Source organism: Haliaeetus albicilla, chromosome W (genome assembly GCF_947461875.1).
Source record: "Haliaeetus albicilla chromosome W, bHalAlb1.1, whole genome shotgun sequence".
Taxonomy (NCBI): Eukaryota; Metazoa; Chordata; class Aves; order Accipitriformes; family Accipitridae; genus Haliaeetus; species Haliaeetus albicilla.
This window is the reverse complement of record NC_091515.1, coordinates 31,700,967-31,727,307: the sequence shown is the minus strand read 5'-3', so window position 1 is coordinate 31,727,307 and position 26,341 is coordinate 31,700,967. Positions and strand designations below refer to the sequence as shown.

At 42.9% G+C, this 26,341-nt stretch overlaps 1 protein-coding gene across 1 annotated transcript; it reads right to left on the bottom strand.

Annotated features, from left to right (window-relative positions):
• Positions 1-339: 339 nt before the first annotated feature.
• Positions 340-25,988, bottom strand: LOC138683596 (myocyte-specific enhancer factor 2C-like). The gene is given in 7 exon segments (XM_069775582.1): positions 340-378; positions 380-662; positions 19,486-19,621; positions 20,505-20,634; positions 22,917-22,940; positions 25,402-25,574; positions 25,961-25,988. Coding segments are annotated over 7 exon segments (813 nt in total).
• Between the last annotated feature and the right edge of the window lie 353 nt (positions 25,989-26,341).

Below are 26,341 nucleotides of genomic sequence, written 5' to 3'. Positions count from 1 at the left end.
TTTCCTTTTGTCTATTTACATGTAAATAATGTTGAACCTGCAACATGACACTATCTATTGTAACATACATTTTGCAAGGGAGCACAACAGTGAAAAGAAGTTAGTCTTAAAATCTATTTTATACAAGTGTTCTGTTGTACAACTCGAGCGCTAAGCTTATCTCAGCATTTCTGTTTATCCTTGTACTGTATCACTGAGGCAATTTAAAAGTACTTTTAGAAAACAGAGTACCTGACTTGTTTTTCCACACATGGCACATAATGCATATTGACCTCCCTCCCCCATTAAGGTATAGCACACATACACTACAAGAAAAAAAAACACCACCTAATAAGGTTATCATGTTGCACATCCTTCAGAGAGCCACATGTGCTTGACAAGAGGGGCTTTCTCTTTTGTCTGGTGAAGGTCTGGTGAGTCCAATGGGGGAGTGGAATTCGTTCTGGTGATCTTCTCGGTCACTTCCATCATATGAACTGCTACAGCTGCTCAAACTGTCAACAGGAGATCTCCCCACCGCATGGCGCATATGCTGTGGGTATCTTGAGGATGTGTCAGTACGGTCTCTAGGAGGAGAAACAGGTTCTGACTTGATGTTGAGGCTTTGAGTAGAAGGCAGGGAGATATTTGTACTCTGAGATAAATGAGCACTAGTGCAAGCTCTGTAGGAGGAAAGGAAACCCAGTTACAGACTGAGGAGGCATGGAGCCCCTGGAAATGCACAAACACACAAAACATCAGTGTAAAGGCTCATGCAGTACTGGTGGATGCTGAGAGAATGAGGACTGTTTACTAGGAAGTATTGTGAAAAAAAATCAGAGATATGAAAACATCACAACAGACATGGTTCTCTTGAGTGGCTCTGGGATATGCCTTGGGATTGAAAGTAAGTCTTTCTCTTTCATTCTCTCATAACAAATAACATATCAACATATTTGTCATAACAAATTTTGGAAGCTGAGCCTTTGCACTGTTGGAACCACCTGTAGGTTTCTTTATAACTAATGCTTGTGTGTGTGTATGCACTGGCTGAGACAGGGAAGGCATGGACTTTCTGCTGGGATTAATTTTATTAGTTCAAATGCACCAAACATTTTTATCAGTGTTCATTTTGACATGCAACTTTAAATGCAAACTGTATAACAAAAATTTGGGCTCTATACATGTTATACCTTTTGGAATGCAGTTAAATTTACTGGTCCTTGGATTAACATTAATAAAATACCACAGATGAGTAAGGATTTAGATATGATTTTATGGTATAAATGTATGAATTCATAATTCGCACCAGAATTTTTATGACTAAGCTACCAAAAGGAAGCTGAAAAGTAGTGGAAGGTATCAGAAGAATATATTGATTTGCGTGTAGGAGAACCCAACTCAAAAGATGTTGCAAACATCAAGAGAAACTGTTGCTCTAAAACTTTTTAAAAGATGAGCTATATGCCTATTCTAAGTTAATTTTCTTTTTGTGGGCAGGTTATGGCAGAAGAAAGCTGAAGTAGGTGGGGAGGAGAGTGAATACTGAGAATGCATTTTATGTCTAAGGGAGAAAATGAGATCACTTGCATGTGATGAATGCTTTGTACAGAAGCACCACCTACTGGTAAAATCTGAATTTTCTTTTTATTATTAAAATACAGTTCTTAATATGCAATTCCCATTATGTTCATGGACATTGTTCCAGTTCAGAGACCATTTACTAGTCTGAAGTTAGTGCCTAATCCCAAACACACAGTTTCAAGGTTTCTAATAGTGAGTATTTATACAGGGAGAGACTGAAGGTAATAGGGGCAATAGGCCACAGAAGATTTTAAAACCAAAGGAGTGTACAGACATTTTTACAGCAAGCAGAAGACATTTTGGGATTTGGAAGTATGTTTTAAACATGTAGGAGCAACTGTTAAGTTTAGATGTGGTCATTTCCATTTATTGAAATATTCTACTTTTTCTGACACCTCATTGACTGAGTTGAGCTTTACTTAGGCAACATCTACTATAACTTTCAGCAAAGGCAAAATGTTTTATTTTCTTTTGACACATTTATACTTGAAACTATAGGGCTTCACTACTGAATGATATCAACTGCTTTTATCACTACTTATTGCAATGTTAAATAACAGATGGATCTTGTTAGACAACAGAGAAAACAAGATGTTCTATCTCCAATTGTTTCTTACCCTTCATTCCTGTAAAGACAAGTTTGTAAAAATTTGCAGCAATCCCTTTCATAAGTCACAGAGTTAGTGATTAATAGCCCTCACTGTAGCAAGTGTAGGTATTTTTTTTTTTAGGCAAACAGGACATTTTTTGCTTTTGTAACTATTAAATAAACTGTATTGGGTCTGGCTGAGATGGAGTTAATTCTCCCCATAGCAGCCCTCATAGTGCTGTGCTCTGTATTGGTAGCTAGAAAGGTGTTGATAACACACCAATGTTTTGGCTACTGCTGAGCAGTGCTCCCACAGCATCAAGGCTGTCTCCAACCACCCCACCCCCCCAAAGGCCAGTAGGCTGGGAGTGGGCAAGAGGTTGGGAGGGGACATAGCCAGGACAGCTGACCCAAACTCACCAAAGGGATATTCCATACCATATGACATCATGTTCAGCAACAAAAGCTAAGAGAAAGGCATTTGTCTTCCAAAGCAACTGCTATACGTACTGAGGCCCTACTTCCAGGAAGTGGCTGGACATCGCCTGATGATGGGAAATAGAGAATATTTTGTTTGTTTCCTTTGCTTCCATGCACGGCCTTTGCTTTTCTTTATTGAACTGCTTTTATCTTGACCCACGAGTTTTTAATTTTGTTTTCTCCCCCTGTCCAGCTGAGGAGGGGGCAGTGATAGAGCAGCTTGGTGGGCACCCAGCAGGCAGCCAAGGTCAGCCCACCACATAAACACATATACTGTAAATATAAAACTTGGTCATGTCAATTTACTGAAATATTCTACTCTTTTCCTGAAAACTTGTTGAAAAGAATCCAACAAGAATAAAAAATACATTCCTGGGCTTTCTTTTGCTTTTTATTTCCAGTGATGTTATTTTTCAGTTGCTTAGGAGATGCTAGGAGTCATATGAAAAAACAGGCTGGCAGATTTTAGATGACAAACCTATAGCTAAATTTGAAAGTCCCTTAATACAGGATGGTGAAGCCTGGGGATTTGTTTTATAAATGTTTGATAGAAGTGAAGATCAGGTTCAAGACCACCTGAGGAACCTGAACATACACAAGTCCATGGGACCTGATGAGATGTGTCCTAGGGTCCTAAGAGAATTGGCTGATGTAGTTGCCAAACCACTCTCCATCATATTTGAAAACTCAGGCTAAGTCCCCAGTGACTGGAGAAAAGGGAATAACACATCCATTTTTAAAAAGGGTAAAAAGGAGGACCCTGGGAAATACTGACCAGTCAGCCTCACCTCTGTGCCCGGTAAGATCATGGAGCAAATCATCCTGGAAGACATGTTGAAACATGTGGAAGACAGGGAGGTGATTAGAGACAGCCAACATGGCTTCACCAAGGGCAAATTGTACCTGACTAATCTGGTAGCCTTCTACAATGGAGTGACTGCATCAGTGGACAAGGGAAGAGCTACGGATATCATCTACCTGGACTTCTGTAAGACTTTGAAATGGTCCCACACAACATTCTTGCCTCTAAATTGGAGAGATATGGGTTTGATGGATGGACTAATCAGTGGATAAGGAATTGGCTGGATGGCTGTGTCCAAAGAGTTACAGTCAATGGCTCAATGTCCAAGTGGAAACCAGTAACGAGTGGTGTCCCTCAAGGGTCAGTACTGGGACCAATTCTATTTAATATCTTCATCAGTGACATATAGACACTGGGATTGAGTGCGCCCTGAGCAAGTTTGCAGATGACACCAAGTTGAGTGGTACAGTTGAGTCACTAGAGGGAAGGGATGCCATCCAGAGGGACCTTGACAGGCTTGAGGAATGGGCACATGCAAATTTCATGAAGATCAACAAGGCCACGTGCAAGGTCCTGCACGTGGGTCAGGGCAATCCCCAGTATCAACACAGACTGAGAGCAGCCCTGGAGCAGGACTTGGGGGTACTGGTGGATGAAAAAGTGAATATGAGCTGGCAATGTGTACTTGCAGCTCAGAAAACCAATCCTATCCTGGGCTGCATCAAAAGAAGCATAGCCAGCAGGTCGAGGGAAGTGATTCTCCCCCTGTACTTTACTCTCATGAGACCCCACGTGGAGTACTGCATCCAGCTCTCGGGTCCCCAGCATAAGAAAGACATGGACCTGTTTGAGTGGGTCCAGAGGAAGGCCATGAAGATGATCAGGGGGCTGGAGTGCCTCCCCTATGAGGACAGGTTGAGACAGTTGGGTTCATTTAGCCTGGAGAAGAGAAGGCTCCTGGGAGACCTTACTGCAGCCTTTCAATACTGAAAGGACACTTATAAGAAAGATGGAGAGAGACTTTTTACCAGGGCCTGTAGTGACAGGACAAGGGGCAACTGTTTTAAACTGGAAGAGGGTAGATTTAGATTGGATATAAGGAAGACATTTTTTACAACGAGGGTGGTGAGACACTGGAACAGGTTGCCCAGAGAAGTTGTGGCTGCCCCATCACTGGAAGTGTTCAAGGTCAGGTTAGACAGGTTTTTCTGTGTCCCCGCCCATGGCAGGGGGGTTGGAACTAGATGACCTTTAAAGGTCCCTTCCAACCCAAACCATTCTATGATTCTATGATTTTATGATTCTATAGGAGAAGATGATGTCACTTTGCACAGCTGGGGAGACTTAAAAACCCATGCTAGTTAAAAAACCTACACATATTCATTTAAATTTGTAAACATGGAACAAACTTGACTGTTACATGCATACTATTCTGTTACAGCCCCCAAAGGAATAAATCTGAAGAGATAAGCTACATTTTCTAAGAAATACAGCAAGTATTGTTACACTGCCATGTTACTTTTTTTAATAGTGTTTCAGAAGCGAGTATGAGAATGCATTTATATAGACACTTCTTTAGATTCCTTGTGATTCTTCACAGGAGTTATGTAAATAAGTGGCATACAAGTTTGTGGCAGTCAAAAATATTACAGATTGATCTGAATTTTGAACACTTTTAAAATTGAAAAAAACATTTTCGCAGATCAGGACTACAATTTTGAGGTTTAAAACAATAAAAACTATTAAAACAACTGATAAAATTATCATTCAAATTTTTCTTTTAAATATTTTTTTACTAAAACTATTTCAGAAATTTAATAGGTGCTTTTGGTGATGATAATGTACAATATTTGGTTAAAAATCTTCTGAAACATTTTTACTAGAATATCATAGAAGCTGATATGGCCAATTACAAGGGAAACATACTGTAACACATAGGTGTGAATGGCAAAAGAATACATACTTGGGTGCATGTATTGGATTTGTGTGGCAAGGTTTTGGTAGTGGAGGGGTTACAGGGGTGGCTTCTGTGAGAAGCTGCTAGAAGCTTCCCCTATGTCCCATGGAGCCAATGCCAGCCGGCTCCAAGAGGGACCCGCCGCTGGCCAAGGCTGAGCCAATCAGCGACAGTGGTAGTACCTCTGTGATAACATATTTAAGAAGGAAAAAAAAGTTGTGGCAGCACAGAAATTGCAGCTGGAGAGAGGAGTGAGAACATGTAAGAGAAACAACCCTGCAGACACCAAGGTCAGTGAAGAAGGAGGGGGAAAAGGTGCTCCAGGTGCCGGAGGAGACATTCCCCTGCAGCCCGTGGTGAAGACCATGGTGAGGCAGGCTGTCCCCCTGCAGCCCATGGAGGACCCCACACCAGAGCAGGTGGATGCGCCCAAAGGACACTGTGACCCCATGGGAAGCCTGCGCTGGAGCAAGCTCCTGGCAGGACCTGTGACCCCCATGGAGAGAGGATCCCATGCTGAAGCAGGTTTTCTGGCAGGACTTGTGATCCCATGGGGGACCCACACTGGAGCGGTGTGCTCCTGAAGGACTGCACCCTGTGGAAGGGACCCATGCTGGAGCAGTTCGTGAAGAACTGCAGCCTGTGGGAAGGACCCACATTGGAGAAGTTCATGGAGGACTGTCTCCTGTGGGTGGGACTCCACGCTGGAGCAGGGGAAGAGTGTGAGGAGTCCTCCCTGTGAGGAGAAAGGAGCGGCAGAGATAACGTGAGATAAACTGACCGTAACCCCCATTCCCGTCCCCCTGTGCCACTGGGGGGGGGATAGGTATAGAATCCGGGAGTGAACCTGTGCCTGGGAAGAAGGGTGGGGTGGGGGGAAGGTGTTTTAAGATTTGGTTTTATTTCTCATTACCCTACTGTGGTTTGATTGGTTGGATGCCAGGTGCCCACCAAAGCCACTCTATCACTCCCCCTCCTCAGCTGGACAGGGGAGGAGAAAATATAACAAAAGGCTCGTGGGTCAAGATAAGGACAGTTTAATAAAGTGAAAGCAAAGGTCACATACGAAAGCAAAGAAAAACAAATGATGTTATTCTCTACTTCCCTTCAGCAGGCGATGTCTAGCCACTTCCTGGGAAGCAGGGCTTCAGTACGCGTAGTGGTTGCCCCGGAAGACAAAAATGTCCCACTTCTGTCTCCCTTTACTTAGCTTTTATATCTGAGCTGATGTCATATGGTATGGAATATCTGTTTGGTTAGTTTAGGTCAGCTGTCCTGGTTATGTCCCCTCCCAAGATCTTGCCCTGCCCCAGCCTGCCATTGGAGGGGGGGCAAAAATGTTGGAGAGACAGCCTCGATGCTGTGCCAGCACTGCTCAGCAATAGCCAAAACAGTGGTGTGCTATCAACACCTTTCTAGTCACTGATGCAGAGCACAGCGCTATGAGGGATGCTATGGGGAGTATTAACTCCATCTCAGCCAGACCCAATACAATCGGCAATAAATTAAATTAATTTTCCCCAGGTTGAATCTGTTTTGCCTGTGATGGTAACTGGTGAGTGATCTCTCCCTGTCCTTATCTTGACCCATGAGCCTTTTGTTATATTTTCTCTCCCCTGTCCAGCTGAGGAGGGGAAGTGGTAGAGCAGCTTTGGCGGGCACCTGGCCTCCAGCCGGGGTCAACCCACCACAGTGCAATATTTAGTCTTGTATTCTATGCGGGAGCATAATCATGGACTCAACGACAGATCAATATGATCATAGTTGAAGACCCTTTACTAGAGCATCAGACATCATTTTATACATTGGTTACATCTGTACATGCGCTTAGCTATTTTACTATTGGTTACACACATTATTCACGCACTGTCCACGCACCTAGTTACACTTAATGATTGGTTATATCAACACTGTACACGCGCATAAACATAAGACATAATTGGTTATACTAAAACATGCGAAACTTGTCTCAGTCTAATTGGTCAAGATAAACTGCTGAATTGAGGTTGTTTGTGCCAAGTTCCCTTTATCGTGGAATGCGCACCTGTGTTCTTCTAATTGGCATCTTTCTTTTTTTGTCTTCTTGTTTATTCTGTTCAAGGCCTTCTAAAGGCCTCTGGAATGCTCCTGTGACCGTTGGCTAAATATGTGTCCACAATTCCCCCTTTTTTGTTTTCCGTCGAGTAACACAGCCTTACTTGATCTATCAATTAATTTTTAAACACATTGCAACATACAAGGCACACAAATTAAAATACAAAAATAAACCCCTACAAGATAAGTCAAAACTATCTTAATTAATGATTTAAGAGTAGCTCTATTTTGTAAGGTTGTGTGTCTAATACTATCTACATCTAACAGTAAAATCAAATAATATTACACCAATCTGTATTCAGGGACCCCCTATTAAACCTGTGAAAAAAGGATTGCTTAGTGTTACTGTACTGAAGCATAAGCAATCTTGTCTGGTCACGTCAGCCAGGGTTATCCAGATGATTTCTTTGGCTTGCGGCGGTATCCATGACTACGTCCATCCGAGGACTGTGAGGAAGATGGACCATCCGTACATTCTTGTGCCGTCTTGCTCCGCGAACTCAGCCCAGCAATCGGTGGGTGTCAGCTTTACGTGGGCGTCCCCATGGAGGCAATGGTAGCCTTGCTGTACACCAGCCCGATGCTCTTCGGAAAATCCCAGTATTTATACATTTGCAGAGGAATGGATTTCAGCACACGTGGCCAGCGGGTGCCAAAATCTGCCTCGGTTGCAACATGGGGAGCCTATGACACATGCGCTCGCTGGCCAGGCATGCTGCATGAGTCATAGCCATCCTGTCTATTGGTTCATGGGCTTTGTGATGCGGTTGCAATGCTCTCTTGTGAAGAGAGATTCCCTACTTTTGTTTTGTTTTGTTTTGGTTTTTTTTTTTGTTTTGGGTTTTTTTTGTTTTTTGTTTTGTTTTGGGTGTTTTTGTTTGGTTGGTTTTGTTTTTTTTTTCCATCAATTAACACCTGCTGTATTGCCCTTTGCAAAGATCTATGAACACAGCTAATTAAACACGGTTAAAAGCAACATTATACCTAATAAAATACACAAGAATAAAAGAAACCCCGATTTTTAACAAAGATACAAACCAACTCCTAAGTCCCCATCCCACAGCTAAATGCTCTAAGCCGAAATGACAGCTTTCTTAATTGCGTTAAAGCTCTTGACAAACTGCAGCGACGACAAATGGGACAAAGTTGACCACTAGCTCTCGTTGTCTCCCTTATCCCCTGGGTAGTCTGTTGTGGTGTTCCTCCCATTCACAGTGGCAGAAGATTTCCACGGTTTTACCCGGCGAGCCAGTACCCACTTTGGTCCAGAATCTGTAATGACACACATATATCCTCTACCGGTTACTTGTACTTCTGCTGGGCCCGTCCACTGTCCCGTGTTCAAATCCTTAGACATTACTTTAATTCCTGTTGTTTTTACTGTTGATAAATCATTGCTCAAGGCACTGCTATGAATTACCATGGGAGGGTTATCGGCGTTGCCTGCCAACCACAAAAAATTGAGTACATATAAAACTTTCCAAATTCTTTCTTGTGGGGAGAGACCTATTTCCCCTGTTTTTTGTTTAGCTAACAGTCCTTTAATTACCTAATGTGCTCTTTCGATAATACTGTAAAAGCAAACTTCTCTTGATCTTCAGGATGTAACGGTATAGTAAAAAAACAATCTTTCAGATCAATAATCAAAATGTTCCAATCTACTGGAATCATTACCGGGGAGGGCAACCCAGGTTGTAAGGCTCCCATATCATGCATTACTGCATTGACTGCACATAGATCGTGCAACAAACGCCATTTCCCATTTTTCTTTGGGATGGTAAAAATTGGGGTATTCCATGGGCTAGTAGAGGGAACTATATGTCCTGCCTCTAGCTGCTCTTGTACTAACTCTTGAATCTTGGACAGCTTTTCTGCATTGAGCGGCCATTGATCAACCCATACCAGTGTTTCAGTTTTCCATCTCAGTTTTAGGATTGGCTGTCCTTCAATGGCCGTGATTAAAAACCCTGAGTTGTCAGCCTCGCACCCAGTTGACTCAAGATATCCCGCCCAATCAATGCGATGGGAACGTTCAAAATGTGTGGTCGTGTTTTCACCTCAGAGCCGTCAGAAAAACAGAAATTTAAATGCTCTTTGCTCACACTAGTGCATTGCATCCCACCAATTCCATAAATCCCTTCAGTGGTGTGTATTAGCTGCCATTCATTAGGCCATTTACTTCTGGGAATTACAGTTACATCTGCTCCCGTATCAATGATCATTTTTAAAACAATGGTTTTGTTTTTTGGTCCCATAATTCTCACTGTCTCCTCTGGTTTTGACTTTTGAATATTTAAGGCCAATAGCACTGCAGGTGAACCAGAGGATCCAAAACCTGCATCTCCTCGCAAGAGTTCGCCAGATTTTGGTACTCGGGATTCAAACGGAACTAACTGCGCTATGCGTGCACCTTTCGCAATATTCACGGGTGGCGTTATTGTTTGCACCATGATCATGATCACACCAGTGTAATCAGCATCAATTACTCCTGGTAAGACAAAAATCCCCTGTCGAGATGTTGACGATCGCCCCAACAATATCGCACATAATCCATGACCAAGAGGTCCTTTCATATTTGATGGAATGCAATGCACCTTTGTGTCCAACAAAGTTACTTCTACTGCTGTTGCCACGTCCACTCCGGCACTTCCTGCTGTGGCGGAGGGGACGCTGTCCAGACACCCTGTATTTGTGTCGTAGCGCACGGGGATCTCGTGCCCAGTTGGGAGTTTCCCAAAACTCTGCCACTGACATGATACTTTGATTTACATTCTTTAGCCATGTGGCCTCTTTTCCCACATCGATCACATGGTGTTTCACCAGAGACTTTACCATAAACTTTACATTGCACCTTAAAATGCCCTGGCTTTCCACAATTAAAACATTTCTTTTCTCCTGGCCTTTCCCCACTTTTTGTTTGTAGCAGAGGTCGCACTGCTGCGGCAAATGCAGAAGCAAAAAGAGCAGCTTTCCCTTGTTCACCCATACGTCGCAAGCTTCTAACATCTCACTAACAGTAACACCTCGAGGTAACGTGCACAATACTCCCTTGTAGCGTTCGCCGCATATCAAGGTGCCGCGATTAGATCACTGGTCGGCCCGGACCAGGGAAAGAGACAGATAGCACACATAGTGTGAGCGCCAACTTCCACCTTTTATTGCGCAGTCAATTCCTTTTATACTAACAAGGATAGGTGGGATTACAGACACATCATAAGGCTGCGACTAACCCTCTAACTTTCCGTGACATCGCGAGATCTTCCGAACGCCGAACCCTACATCTCCCCCCTCTCTATGACGAGTTGGCCTCTATTGTTATGAACAATTCCACACCAAGAAATAACTATGTAAAGTACTATGAGTATAAACATATTTCTACAACTAAGTTGAAACACTCTATCTTAAACACCCGTAAATGTCCCATTTACCCTGCAGAGCAAAGAGCTCCTTTGTAGAAATTCACACAGGAGGTAGATTGAAAGTTATACAGATACATCATGAGGCTTGGAAAGAATTACTTCTATTACTCTATAAAGTTTATCATTGGTGCGCTGATGTTGGCTTAATGTCTGAGGCACCTGGATTCCTGGCTGCGAGCTCTGACAGCCGGATCCCATAAAGGCACGTATTGATGGACTCTGAGAGGGACGTCGTCCGGATACACATCAGGGTCCCCCAGTTGGCTTTGCATCCACTGCCAGAAGTTTGTAGCAGATACCCAAGGTGTCACAAGCCAGGAAAGGATGACAGCAACCTGTAGGAAAAACACTCAAACACTACGAGGTTAAGGCAGGACGAATCATACAACTAGGAACCCATTTCAGTAGCCCTTCAGGCATCTGTACACAGGCGTACCCTCGCCCGAGACAACGCAACTCAAACGGCCCATCCCATTGGCGTGTCTGAAAGTCACGTACGCGGACCAACGGGTAGGGACTTTTCTCTTCCGTGTTCGTAAAGTGTCGTTGCGCCGCCGTCTCTTCCAAGTCCCCTCGAACTGTCTGATTTAATGAAGTTAACCCAGTTAACAGAAGACGCTGTGTACGGAGAGCAGGTGTGTTTTCCTGTAACCAGGAGGGCTCCTCCTGCTCCCCCTCCCTAAGCTGATCGAGTAAGGCCTTTAAAGTTTGATGTGCTCGTTCTACAATGGCCTGGCCGGTGCTATATGAGGGATGCCATGTTTACTTAACAAGCTGGACAAGGTAAAATTATTACAATAGCTAAAATCACAATAACTACAATAATGCCCATAATTCTTTGAGCCAACCCATTACCCCTAATGACCCAAACCATGAGGACTATGAGGAAGATGAACCATCCATACATTCTTGGGTCATCTTGCTCCGCGAACTCAGCCCAGCAATTGGTAGGTGCCAGCTTTCCGTGGGCGTCTCCACAGAGGCAACGATGGCCTCACCGTACACCAGCCCGATGCTCTTCGGAAAATCCCGGTATTTATACATTTGCAGAGGAACGGGTTTTGGCACACGTGGCCAGCGGGTGCCAAAAGTCTGCCTCGGCTGCAATCTATGACGCATGCGCTCGCTGGCCAGGCACACTGCACGAGTCATAGCCATCTTGTCTATTGGTTCATGGGCTTTATGATGAGGTTGCGGTGCATAGAGAATCTTGACCTGTTATGTTAACCAAGGTGACCTATACATTAGTTTTTGACTGAGGTGGTATTCATATTGCCACACCATCTATGATGCTCCAGATGATGATGGTCGTGCAAATTCAACAGGAGTCCGTCGTGGGCCTGTATCTGTGGAAACACAATCAACCTCGTTCCCAGGTTATTAATGGAAATAGACCTTACCCCTAATTTTGGCTTTAATTAACTTTTACGTTTACCCCACACTGTCTTCCGTAATCACACTATGTTTGATCAAATTATGCTTAACACACTTTTTACCCAAAGCAAGTTCTATATACAATAGGGCACGTTGTTCTAAAAACCTCTCTGAAGGACTCAATGTCTGCTAGTCCTCTAAAGTGTAATACTCTATTAGTCAGAATCTGTCGGATCAGTGGCTCCAGCACCCGCCGGTGCCGTCCCAGTTGCCATTGGGACAAAGTCTTCAATTTCTCAAGGACTTTCCAGTGAAACGCCTCCCTTTTTTTTTTTTTTTTTTTTTTTTACTCCCCTCCAATGCCTCTCCCTCTCGTCTGCAGAGGCTACTGCAGGCGGCTCCGCGTCTATCGCGGGCGCGGTTGGTTTCACCGTCTCTGGTTCCGAGAGGCGGGATGGATGAAAGGGCGGTGGCGGGGGGGGCGGATGGTTCTGCCCAGGGGCCGGCCGCGGCCGCGCCTGGCGGCGGCCATTCCATGGCCGGCTGACACTCACCGCTGCAAGTGGGCGGAGGGGGGGGCGGAAAGGAAGGAGCCGAGGGAGGGGGCTGGGGGAAGCGCCGGAGGGGGTGCAGCTGACGGCTCAGCAGGCACAGGCTCAGGCAAAGGCTCAGGAGGCTCCGTCCGCTCTCCCGGCAAGGGCGCCTGATTTCCCCCGCGGGGGGTGTTTCCTCCTCTGCCACAGTCTCCAACCCCCGCTGCCTCCCAGTTATCCCCTCCGCGGGTGGCCGTTCCTCCCACTCTCTCAACTAACGGTACAAATCTCCCTTAACGTCCCCGCCTGGATCCCAGTCCAAGAGGCACTCCCCCCAAGTCCTTCCGAACCTCCCGCCGTAACTCCCCCCATGGATGCCGCGGAGGGGGCTCATCCGTCCCCGCTGGTACCGTTTCTATCGGAAAAACCTCCGTCTCTGCCGTACTCTCCGTGTCCACGCTCTCAGTCAGAGATGGACCGCTCTGTGAGCCCCGCTCCACAGCCGCCCACTCCGTCTGAGTTTGACTCACTGTCCCTGGGGGCACTGCCCCCCCTTGTTTTTGAACCGGCGCTTCATCCGCAAACAAAACAGCTCGCGCCGCCGACCAACACTCCCCAGCTTTCCGTCCTGCTGTAACTACCTCCTCCACTCTCCCCCACGCTTGTAATCGTTCCGCAGCTCCGCGCTCACCCGCAAGTGCCGACTGGAGCAACAGCTCCCGAATCTCTCCCCAATTTGGGGGACTTAATACTTCTTTGGGAGAGCCCATCCCTCCCCGGCGCAGCACCCATTGGATGCATTCGCCCGTGGGGCCCCTCCTAATCGTTCTGTGAGCACCCACCTCATCAGCCAACACTTTCAACACCTTAATCACTTGCGCAAGTCCCATCGTCGCCTAGTGCGACCGATCACGTCGGGGTCACCATTATGTAGCGTTCGCCGCATATCAAGGTGCCGCGATTAGATCACTGGTCGGCCCGGACCAGGGAAAGAGACAGATAACACACACAGTGTGAGCGCCAACTTCCGCCTTTTATTGCGCAGTCAATTCCTTTTATACTAACAAGGATAGGCGGGATTACAGACACATCATAAGGCTGCGACTAACCCTCTAACTTTCCGTGACATCGCGAGATCTTCCGAACGCCGAACCCTACACTCCCTTTGTTTTCGCATTTGCATTTTCAAATGCCAACTGATCAAGCAAATTAACCTTCATGTTACTATCAAGATCTGCGTGAGATTCCAATGCGGTATGCAGTCTGTCTATAAACTGAGCAGACGGTTCAGATTCTCCCTGTCGAATATTAACATAGGAAGGAGAAACTTTTCCTTGCTCGGGTATGCTTTGGAAAGCTTTAAATGCCAATTCCTGTGATTGCATTAAAACTTGAATATCAAATTGAGCTTGCCAAGCAGCGTTTGAAAATTGTCCAGAGCCCATCAGCATTTGAGCAGTACATTGAGATAAGGGATCATTTTGTTGATGTCCCCTATTTTCTGCCTCTGCATCATCGCAGAGTTCCTGCCACCTATGGAAAAAATATAACTGTTGTGATGGTGACAACAAGGTTTTAGCAAGCATTCGCAAGTCATGTGGAGTTAAGGTTGACCCAGAAAATATCTGAGACAAAACTGCCTGCGTAAAAGGAGATTTTAAACCATACTGAGCAATTGCAACCTGTTGAGGATTTCTTGGCTGGGCAAAGGAATGTGAGCAATCCAGCCGTTAGGTGGGAACGAAGCATAAGTTTACAAAACGGTGGAGCAGACAAGGATGCTGTGTCCTTGTACGCTGGGAAAAAGGAAGATAAGAAGAGCCTGACAAACAACACCTGGATGCTGAAGAATGAGATAAGTGATTGCTGGACACGTCGTGAAGAAGCTTGCTCAGCCAATAGAGAATAAGATAGTGTGGCGTGAAACGGGGTATTGTACCAATTAGAGTATTGTATAAGGCGCGTGCACAAGCACATAAGGTATATAACTGTATCAAACGTTGTAGTAAATGGACTTCACTTGATCACATTGGTCTGTGTGTGATGTCCCTCCGCAACATTTGGCGCCCGAACAGGGACCCTCAGATCAGCACTTTATCGTCTCTACGAGAATTTCTGGTGCAGCTGAACCGACGAGGGAGTGGAGGAGCCGGCCGAGAGTGTTCCTGCTGCCCCGGCAGGACGGCATGAGCTTCAGCTAAGCTGGGAAGCACAGCATGAGCTTCGGCTGAGCTGGGACGCGCGTAAGTTTGAATCTCGCCCTGAGCTGGGAAAACGAGGAGATGCGCGAAAGCTTGAATCTCGCCCTGATCAGGTGAGCGGTTGGAGAAGGAGATAGGGTTGGACAAAGAGCAGGAAGCAGTCCTAAAGCTCCTTCGTAATTTTCTCTCTGAGAGAAGACTGAAATTCGATAATTCTGTGTTAAAGGGGTTACTTTTATGGGCCTGGAAGAAAGAACTTATCCCGAGTGTAAATGTCGCGTTTGAAGAAGCGACCTGGGATAATATAGGCAAGGCGCTGTGGGACGCTACTAGCTGCAGCGGGGGTAAGGTAAAGGAGATGAAAAACTATGCAGAGCACTGGAAGGTAATTCGAGACATGCTGGAGACAATGAGGGCGGACCGGCAGGCAGCCGCCGCTCTCTGCGCGGCGGTGACCCCCTCTGCTGCCTCCACGGCTGCCGCGTCAGCCTACCCCGCTGGAGTTGGGGGGACATTCTCTACACAACTATCTCCACCCCCCCTAACATCCATCTCCGTTAACGCTGAGACGCCTGCACAGACACAGCCTTTGCCTATACCCAGCCAGGCCGTTGGTGCCGAAAAAATTCCCCCGTCTGTTACTCCGCAAGAAACAGGTGAATTAGGGGGGGCCGACAGATCCGAAGCCGACAGACTCGGGGGTGACTAATGCGGATAAACAGATTGCGGGGGACAGGGAACCATCTCCATCGGGTAGTGCGATGGAAGAGCTGAGGGAGGTGGTGAACCAGTTACAAAAACTGACGGTACGGTCGGAAGGACCAGAAGTGAGGGAGAAACGGTCATCCTCCCGAAAGGATGAACCGAGAGGGCAAGAGAACGAAGATTCTCGCCGTATACCGGCCCCGCTTCCCCCTCCCTCCCCCTTCTCACCACCCCCTCCGGCACCTCCCCCAGCCCCTCCCCTCCCGCCCCCTTCTCACCGCCCTCTCCGGCGCTTCCCCCAGCCCCTCCCCTCCCGCCCCCTCCCTCCTCCTCTCCCCCCTCCCCTCCCCTCCCACCCCCCCCTCCGCCCACTTGCAGCGCGTGTCAGCCGGCCATGGAGCGGCCGCCGCCAGCCGCGGCCGGCCCCCGGCCAGAACCATCCGCGCCCCCGCCCCCGCCCTTTAATCCATTAAAGAATTTATATCGTTTATTTCAAAGTTAGGAATGGAATCCCCTCCTGGTTAACAGTGATTAACTTCTGATAGACTATTTGGTCCATGTTAAATAAGTGGCAACCTTCTCTGTAGACGACATTGCAACAATATCCAGACAAAATCTCTTAAGTTTTGGGAGGGATACATTTTGATTTTTAATGGGATTAATGTGCATTTTTTCCAGATGTAGACCCAGTCAAAAGACTGTGAAAGTAATATTTTTCTTTTTAATCTAAAATGTTAAAATGTCTGACTTGTTTTAATGTCACAATCATATCAAAATAGACTCTACATTGTTATGTTACAAGGCCAGGTTGGATGGGGCATTGAGCAACCTGGTCTAGTGGAAGGTGTCCCTGCCCATGGGGGGGGTTGGAACTAGATGATCTTTAAGGTCCCTTCCAACCCAAACCATTCTATGATTTTATGATTGTTATCCTATTCACCAGGCTCAGCGAAAGGCCAAAAGCTGTACAGACATGGAAAGTGAACTACTCTCATATGGTCAGGTATTTTTCATCAGGCCCACTGGCACTAGTATGGTTGCTAATTGCAGAGCCAACATGGAGAGTCAGAGTTAGATTGTAGAAATCTTCTACTCTTATCTGAAAGATGGTTCTGACAGTGCTGCTGAAATTGTTGGGGACTTATCTGGAGCAAGCTAATATGTCAATTACTAACCACATTCTTCTGCCATGAAGCTATAGGCTCCAGTGAAAAACAAAAAAACCTGCTGGAGAATTGGGATACCTCTCCCAGTAACTTCTGTTCTTTCTTAGGCACTCATGAATCTTTACAGATTACTGTTTATCAACAAACATCTCCCAGACTCCACAGCTTTCCAGTATGTGGACTCACTCAGCTAGCATTCCCACAGCATAGGGATTTGGGAAGGTCAAACCCTTTCTAGATCTATTTTCTCAAATATCTAGGGATGACTAGAGTTTTGTGTGATTGTCTATTTTTCTGCAAATTCTAGCTCAGCTGATGTGGACTGGATATGTTCTGTGTACTTTCAAGTTGTTGTGGTTTAACCCCAGTCAGCAACTAAGCACCATGCAGCCACTCACTCACTCCCCCCCATCCAGTGGGATGGGGGAGAAAATCGGGAAAAGAAGTAAAACTCATGGGTTGAGATAAGAACAGTTTAATAGGACAGAAAAGAAGAATCTAATAATGATAATGATAACACTAATAAAATGACAACAGTAATAATAAAAGCATTGGAATATACAAGTGATGCACAGTGCAATTGCTCACCACCCACTGATCGACACCCAGTTAATCCCCAAGCGGCGATCCCCCTGCCCCCACTCCCCCCAGTTTATACACTAGATGGGACGTCACATGGTATGGAATACACCGTTGGCCAGTTTGGGTCAGCTGCCCTGGCTGTGTCCCCTCCCAACTTCTTGTGCCCCTCCAGCTTTCTTGCTGGCTGGGCATGAGAAGCTGAAAAATCCTTGACTTGAGACTAAACATTACTTAGCAACAACTGAAAACATCAGTGTTATCAACATTCTTCTCATACTGAACTCAAAACATAGCACTGTACCAGCTACTAGGAAGACAATTAACTCTAGCCCAGCTGAAACCAGGACAAATTTTTTTAAGTAATCCAGAATTTAGAATAGGTGCTTTTGTATATAGAACTCAGCAATTAAAATAAGGAAATGCTTATGATTTCCTGCACACATAAAAGACTTCTACAGAACTGTCAGTGAAGCAGCTTTCATGGCTGAACTGATTTACAAATCACTGAAAGAATAATAATGAGTAGCAACTCAGAATGTATTCCACCAGCCACAGCTATTACACTTCGACTTCTGTGATAAGAATCAGAAACAGATAATGATATATGACATATCTGAAAAAGCACATAGTTAGTTTAGGATTTAATTTATACTTTTTTGTTGTTGTTACCCAAATAGCCTTATTATATTATTTGATACACCACTGAAAACCATCAGATTATTGTAAAGTTATACATTGATATTTAACATGTGAGTTTTTTTATTTATTTGACACTTTATGTCTTTAGTTGCATAGCTAGCCTGAATGTTGACCCAGAAACAGTGCAAACCTCAAAAGGTAATAAAAGAAGAATTAGAAAGTTATTAAGACTACTTTTTCTAACACAGCAACTATGTAATTGTATGTTTTTATGTAGTTAGTATCTATATATGCTTATTTATATAGAAGTGGGGTTCAAAAAGTGTATGTGTCCTCTAAAACATTTGTATAACTGTCCTTTAAAAATCCAAACTATTTATGCATGGTAATGAACTTACAGTAAGTTACAAAGTGTGGTCAGAAAAATTAGAAGGAGAATTCTGATGTTTTATAGTACCTCTTTCTGAAAAAAAATGTTTAATTTTCTAGTGCTTGTGAATTAAAATTATACTCAAATATACTCCAGTTGCTTTCAGCTTGTACTTTTACAATGAAAACTTTCAAAATTCAAACATGTCTGGCCATACCTTAGGTTAAGTGTGGAATGTTGGTGAATTCTTAGGATCTTACTCAATAGAAACTGCAGATAGTAGGATTTTTGAAAAATCATACTCTTAAAGTTTATTTGAATTAGCCAATAGGTTAATTTTTCAATAACTTATTAGGTGATATCCTTGTGTGAATTTTCACACTTTAAAAAATACTGAAATAACTTAGCAGTATGCTTCACCAATCTTGAAAGAATTATTTTGAAAGTAGCCACTAGAGGGCTGTCCTCCTCAACATAGGCAAATCACAATAGGTTTTATGGGCTGCCGGGTTCTTAGGCCTAATTATGTCATTTGCTTGTATAAACCATTTTGAAAGAAATTAAATTTGTATGTCACAGCTGATCAGATGGGAGTATATGATTATTATAAAAGGTTAAGGCTTAATCTAAGGTCAAATCATTATGTCACTGTTTAAAAATAATTAGAAATTTTTCAAGTTTATTGTAAAAGTTTGTGCTATAGTAACTGCAAATAAAAGGAATAAAGGGCAAAATAAAGCAACAGTGTTTAGTTTTGTCTTTAGTGGTGAAAGAAAATACTATTTAAAGAAATAAAGAGCAAAACATGAGCAGTAATCTTTACTACTGAGAAAATGTCAGGGACAGAGAATATTTTATTTTAGCTACCTGACAAGCTTTTCATGAAATAGAGCTGTTATATACAGTAAATATTTGCTGATATGTTACCTTGATATATTCCAGATTTGAGATTATTGGGGATATGGAAGTCACTGTAGAACAATATGATAGTTTAAAGTAAACACTGCTTACCCTAAGTGACTGACGGCAGATGGTGGTATATTATGTAGGTGTTGCTGTTGCCAGCCAGTCACAGAACCAAGATGAAGAGCATTGGCTTTGTTAAACCTAGAGAGATATGATATATCTGCATTACTCAGAATATATTCTAGATTTGAAAACAGAAAAGACAATAATTAAAAGACAGTTAAGGAGGAAGGAATTAAACAATAACCAGCATCATAATTTGCACATCACTTAATATGCCTTTTAATTTAAATTACACCAATCATATTAAGTTGCACTAGGAAAAACAGACTCTCTTCCTCAGTCAACTCATTAATTTAGGAGCCAATAATGCACTAATAATTATTTTGTAATTTACAAGGACTTTTCTGGATCTGAAAGATCTAAAGTATTCTTAGCCTGTATAGCCATCATAACTATATATGCATTTTCACGGAGCCAAAGACTTGAAAAACATCATAATATTTCATTTATGATCTTCCTCACAGAACCTAGTAAGCAGCCTGTGTCTGAACAATGCATATCTTCTCTAAAAGCATCTGATACATATACTAATGTTTTATACAGTAGTAATGTGCATGGGAACTGGAAAGCATGTCTTGAGGCTTCATTTCTAGTCCCTTCTAGGTAACTACATAATAGCCCACAAACTTATTGAACTCCATTTTGAAACCAGTGAAACCGCTTGCTCCCACTGCCCTTATGACTTTAAGAAGGTGCATTCAAGACCTAGGTGAAATTATCTGTTGCATTAAGAGGATTAAGAAGGCTCTTTTAAGTTACATTTATTAAAGCCAATGAAAGAAAGCTATCCAAGCAGTTTTTCATTCAAACAAAATATCTATTTTAAAATAGATGTCTCATCACTGACAGATACAGAATAAGTAAATGAAGTGTGAAAGCATATCAGCTATGAATTTTTCAGTTTAGCCCAGCAATCATTAGCTGATTCATTACTACAGAGACAGGCATTTACCAGCATTTTGTTCCCTCCCCCACCTTTTACATCTTGCACTGATACTTACCAGTACCATATGTTGTTGAGATGGCTGATGGGTATCCTCCCATCCCTTGCCCTGGTAAAGTAGGAGTTGCTATGGAAACTACTGGAGTAGCCAATGACTGAGCAGACTGGGAGTTATTTATCCTCTGATTCTTTTAAAGTAAAATAAACATATTATTGACTAGCTTTAAGTTAGTTAAGTGTATTAGCTTTCTGGGTATGCTTTGTGCATAAGAAATACAAGCTGATACAAATTTCTAGAAAATAATCATTTAACATGTGGCTTTCATGAACTCTGTCAACTTTATCAGTCCTTTAAGAGACTAGTTGTCACCATAGTAACCCATTACATCAGTATCTCCTGGGTAACTGAACTAGTAACAAGTAAGATTGCTTTTATTGTGGGTAGAAAAACAGACTGTATGAAAAACTGATGAAATATTGTGAGAGACTGAAAGAGTTAATGTCTCAAACATTGTGGTGGGGCAAGTTCTGCTTAAAGACAAACCCTGCACAGCAAGGAACCAAGATGAAAAGCCCATCAGCTCAGACAGCAGCAACAGGAGGGGGAGGGCGTGCTGGAGGGTGCGCAGCTCCCTGTTCTGATAAGCTATTCTGATACAAAGATCAAACAATGGCCACATCTGCAGGGAAGGAGAAGTTACTCCACAAATGACCCCCAAGCCCAAAGGCTCACAAACTGCTCATTAGCCTGATGAGTTTGGGTGCCTGCCCAAAGGCTCACAAACTGCTCATTAGCCTGATGAGTTTGGGTGCCTGCCCAAAGGAGGGGCAAGGATGATAAAAGGACACAAACTGAAGCCCCAGGTGCGCAAGCCCACCGGGACTGGACCCCTCGACTGAACCAACCAATGCTGGACCCAGGACAGGTGAAATCTTTCTCTCTTCCTTTCTCTCTCTCTGTCTTCTTCTCTCTTTCCTTTTCCTTTTCCACAATCCCTACACCTCATCCTTTTCAAGATATAAACCGTTGACCAAGTCTGAGACTAAGAGTGGATCCAGCTGCCCCTGAGCCCTTCTCTGAGGAGGAGTCTAGAAAGCAAGGGGGTCTGCTCTGAACGTCGTGACTCAACGGGAGGGATCTCCTTATTCCTTGAATTGATTGTATATGGTTACCCTGGGTTACATGGTTTACAGAAGTAGTCTTATGCCAATTCCTGTTGTGAGAAACCCTGCCACCTACTATCACGCCTTCCCAGTTCAGTTTGCTTCTGTCATGAATAAAATCTGTTGATGCCTTGAACAAAGGCAGAAGAAGGAAAATTTTACTGTATTGCTGTACTAATGAACTTTTGCTTGCTTGAAAACTTCAAAATTTTGGTATATACTAATTAGATAAGAAAAACCTTGAGTTTTGTCAGTGGTATGCGCTAAAGGCGCCAACAGACAGGAAGCCTCAAGCCTGATGTGCCTTGGGCCCTGATGATAAGCTTTGAGTTCTGCTGAGTTTTTGTAATTAAAACTTGCCAAGGCCAGCTAACTAGGAGAAAGAGATGACCCACACTGCGCGTCACCAAAGGGTGGACGCTATGTAAATGATAATATGAATATGTATGACTGGAATAATATAAATTTCTGCTTGTTGTAGGTAATGGTGTGCATGATAGGTGGAGCGATCCCCCATGCACCCAGTGCTGCAATAAAGAATGCCTGCTTTCTAAAAGTCCAAAAGCGAGTCTTAGAGAGTTTCTTCGACTGGCTTTTTCAGTAACACTTTATCTGATCATTTGGTGTTGTTTCACCTTAATTTAACCTGAGGGAATTTTGAATTAAACATGACTCCCTGGTCTGTCCAGTCTGGGTTGTGACAAATATGTGAATGCTATTCCTATTGTTTTGCTTTTCATTCAAACAAAAAAATAAGAAAGCATTAATGGATTTTATGCTTAATTCAGTGAGCGGCACCCCAATAGAACTGAATACTGAACTCTTTGTAGCAGCACATAGTGCTCTACCTACTTTGCTTTTTGTAATAGCAAAACAAACTTCAAGGAGTATTAGGTAGCAAAGCAGTTACACATTTATCTTTAACTCTGAGGCACTAGATGCTGTACTGTAAAAATTGCATTCGAGAAGACCAGTCCTGTGAGCGGCAGGACAAAACATCCAGAGAGCTACCAAAAAATGTAAAAGGCAGCCGTGTCATCTTCAAGAGCACAAGATTACACACTAGCAAGACTCCAAGCTCCAACAACAAGAAAGCTTTATTTTAACATGCATAATTTGAATATGTGCAAAAAGTGCGTCTTTGTGTTCTATATTGCTAGATTTCAAAAATTATGTTTCTTTTGTTTATAATATAGTAATGGTAAAGTTTTCTATTTTATTTCAACCACCATTTCTACACAAATATCAATCAGACAAAAGAACTGTTTTTTTCCCCCATTATTAAGATGAAGTCACTACCACTTACCAAAAGCAGATTAACATCCTCAGACTGAGAGCATAGGAAAGGAGCATTAAAAATTGGTGAATGTATATATTTAACAGGGTGCAGATTTTCTAGTCTAATGAACAGCTTCATCTGATAGGGTGTCGTGGTTTAACCCCAGCCAGCAACTAAGCACCACACAGCCGCTCACTCACTTCCCCCCCACCCAGTGGGATGGGGGAGAGAATCAGAAAAAAAAAAAAGTAAAACTCGTGGACTGAGATAAAAACAGTTTAATAGGACAGAAAAGAAGAAACTAATAATGATAATGATAACAATAATAAAATGACAATAATAATAAAAGGATTGGAATATACAAGTGATGCACAATGCAATTGCTCACCACCCGCTGACTGACGCCCAGTTAGTTCCCAAGTGGCGATTCCCCCCAGCCCCACTCCTCCCAATTTATATACTAGACATGATGTCACATGGTATGGAATACCCCATTGGCCTCTTTGGGTCAACTGCTCTGGCTGTGTCCCCTCCCAACTTCTTGTGCCCCTCCAGCTTTCTTGCTGGCTGGGCATGAGAAGCTGAAAAATCCTAGACTTTAGACTAAACATTACTTAGCAACAACTGAAAACATCAGTGCTATCAACATTCTTCTCATACTGAATCCAAACCATAGCACTATACCAGCTACTAGGAAGACAATTAACTCTATCCCAGCCAAAACCAGGACATAGGAGTAGCAAATTAAATATTTTCTGAGCATAGCTTAGAAAAATAAAAGTTCATAGATCTGTTCTTTGTCCTTTTAATGAGATGTTTGTCTCAGCTGTGAAGACGATCTATCCAGTTTTCAGCACAACTCTTTGTCTTAGAATTAATTATTTCTTCCACAACCCCAGTGGCTGCAGATAGTGTTGCTATACCTGGTTTCAGGACACCTGACCATTCACAGAATCCCTTGGAAATTATCAGTTTTTAGGGACCTTCAAATAAATAATTTAATGAAGACAGGTTGTCACTGCCTTGGTTGACTTTGAGTATAGCCCTGTAGGAGACTATTTATTACTTATCCTCTCAGAAGACAGCATCACATTTAGGGGGGGTTTAGTTAGATATTCAAAGTTAATTTATAATGCATTAAGTTAAAGTAGCCAACTAGGAAGTTGTTTTAATACTGTGTCTGTTAAATAATGGAAAAATGTGTTTATAGCATCACTTAAATTCACCATCAAGCTATTTTTTTAATGAAGTTCACTTTTAAAGTTAAATCACTCATGAAAAACTTACTTGCAACCACTAATCAACAACTTTCCTTGTAACCACTTTCAGTAGGGAACTGAAAGATGCTCACATGACACCTTAACAATTCAACCTTCTATCATACTACTCTGCTTACATTTTTTTAATCCTGTCCAGAGATACAGCAATCTGATGCCCCATTTTATCTTGCTCTATCTATTTACTACCTCTCGTCTTTATAAAATTTGGCCTTTGGAGATCAGTGTGATAAAATTCAAATTAATTTATTTGTAGTTAATCTGCCATCTTCTGAGAATCTGTGTGGATAAATATTTAAGAAAAATATAGTGTATTAGTAATACTTAGGGTTAAATTCAGTGTCCTGGTTTAGGCTGGGATAGGGTTAATTTTCTTAGTAGCTGGTACAGTGCTGTGTTTTGGATTTAGTTTGAGAATAATGTTGATAACACACTGATGTTTTAGTTGTTGCTAAGTAGCGCTTATCCTAAATTAAGGATTTTTCAGTTTCCCATGCTCTGCCAGCAAGCAGGTGTACAAGAAGCTGGGAGGGAGCATAGCCAGGACAGTTGACCCAAACTAGCCAAAGGGATATTCCATACCATAGAACATCATGCTCAGTATATAAACCAGGGGGAGTTGGCTGGGAGGGGTGGATCGCTGCTCGGGCATCAGTCAGTGGGTGGTGAGCAATTGCATTGTGCATCACTTGTCTTTTCTTGGGTTTTATTTATCTCTCTTTTTGTTATATTCCTTTTCATTACAATTATTATTATTATATTTTATTATTATTGTTGTTATTATTATATTTTATTTTATTTGTTATTAAACTGTTTGTTTCTCAACCCACGAGTTTTACTTTCTTTTCCCGATTCTCCCCCATCCTGCTGGGTGGGGGGGCATGAGTGAGCGGCTCCGTGGTGCTTAGTTGCTGGCTGGGGTTAAACCATAACATTCAGTCTCTATAACAAATCCAGGAAAGGCTCTTCCAGCTACTTGGAAGGAGAGTGCACAAGTTTAGACTGTGCAGGGGACAGTTCCCATTTTGTAATTCAATAGAAAAATGAAGTAAAAATGACTTCATAAAAGGAATCAAATAAGCTCTGCAAAATGTCAGGCCTTAAGGCTAGATAGAAAGACTAAGTAAACAAGAATATGGAATGTTTTTCTACTGATTTTAGTAGGTTTAGCAGGCCTTGAAATTCTTAACTATCTCTTATTTGAAAGGGGAAAAAAAGCTTTGAGAATGCATTACCACCGATGACACTGTATTTTTGCTGCCAGGTGGAATAAGCACTGGGAGATATGGTTTATGGTTGTTTATTCCCAAATTCATTTGGGGTGGAGATTTTGATTGCATATTCTTATTCAAGTTGCCAGGTGAGACCAGCAGACCTGGTGAGTTGTGGGGGTTGCCATACCCATTTCCTGTTTAAAAAACAGATAAATGAAAAAAGAAAAAAAAGGAGAGAAGAGTCATAAGCTCAAAGGTATTTCTTAAGACTGAACATTAAAAATTTCAAAGAAAAAATTCAAATACATGTATCAAGTAGTGTATCTATATAGGAAAATACAACTCATGCCATATTTGGAACAACTGTTCTTAAAATGCTTTCCTTCATGGCAGATGACATTTCACTGATGTGCTGAATTTTAACTTGATTATATGACTCTGTTTGATATACTGTGCACTCAAAGGAGCCAAGATCTAACTTTTGCCTTAAAGAGAATTAGGAAAGTCAGACAATATTATGGCTTTCAAAGAAAAGTCAAAGCTATGCTGTGTTTTCTCAACAAGTACAGAGGATTCTGACTTGCCTGACTCAGCCCTTTCCAGTTCATGATTTTGTTTTGTTTTTAACCAAAGGATGAATACAGCAAGGCTATAATTTCCAGAAAAGGCAGGGGGAGGAATAGGAAGATTCTTAAATGGTTTTGGCTCTCTTTCTTCACACTTTTTGGTCCTGATTCTGTCAACACTAAAGTCCATGGGAGCTAGAGCATGTCCTTATTTGGAATATGCCACCTTATTCTTAATCTTCATTTCTTTGCTGCTTTCTGCAAGCCCCAATAACAATTATGAGAAGCTAATGCTTAATTTTTTTTTTCAGAAATGAGTTTCCTTCACTCACTAAATAATACTGACAATTGTATATCAGTACTGTTACTGAGATACCATCCCACTAAAAATGAGA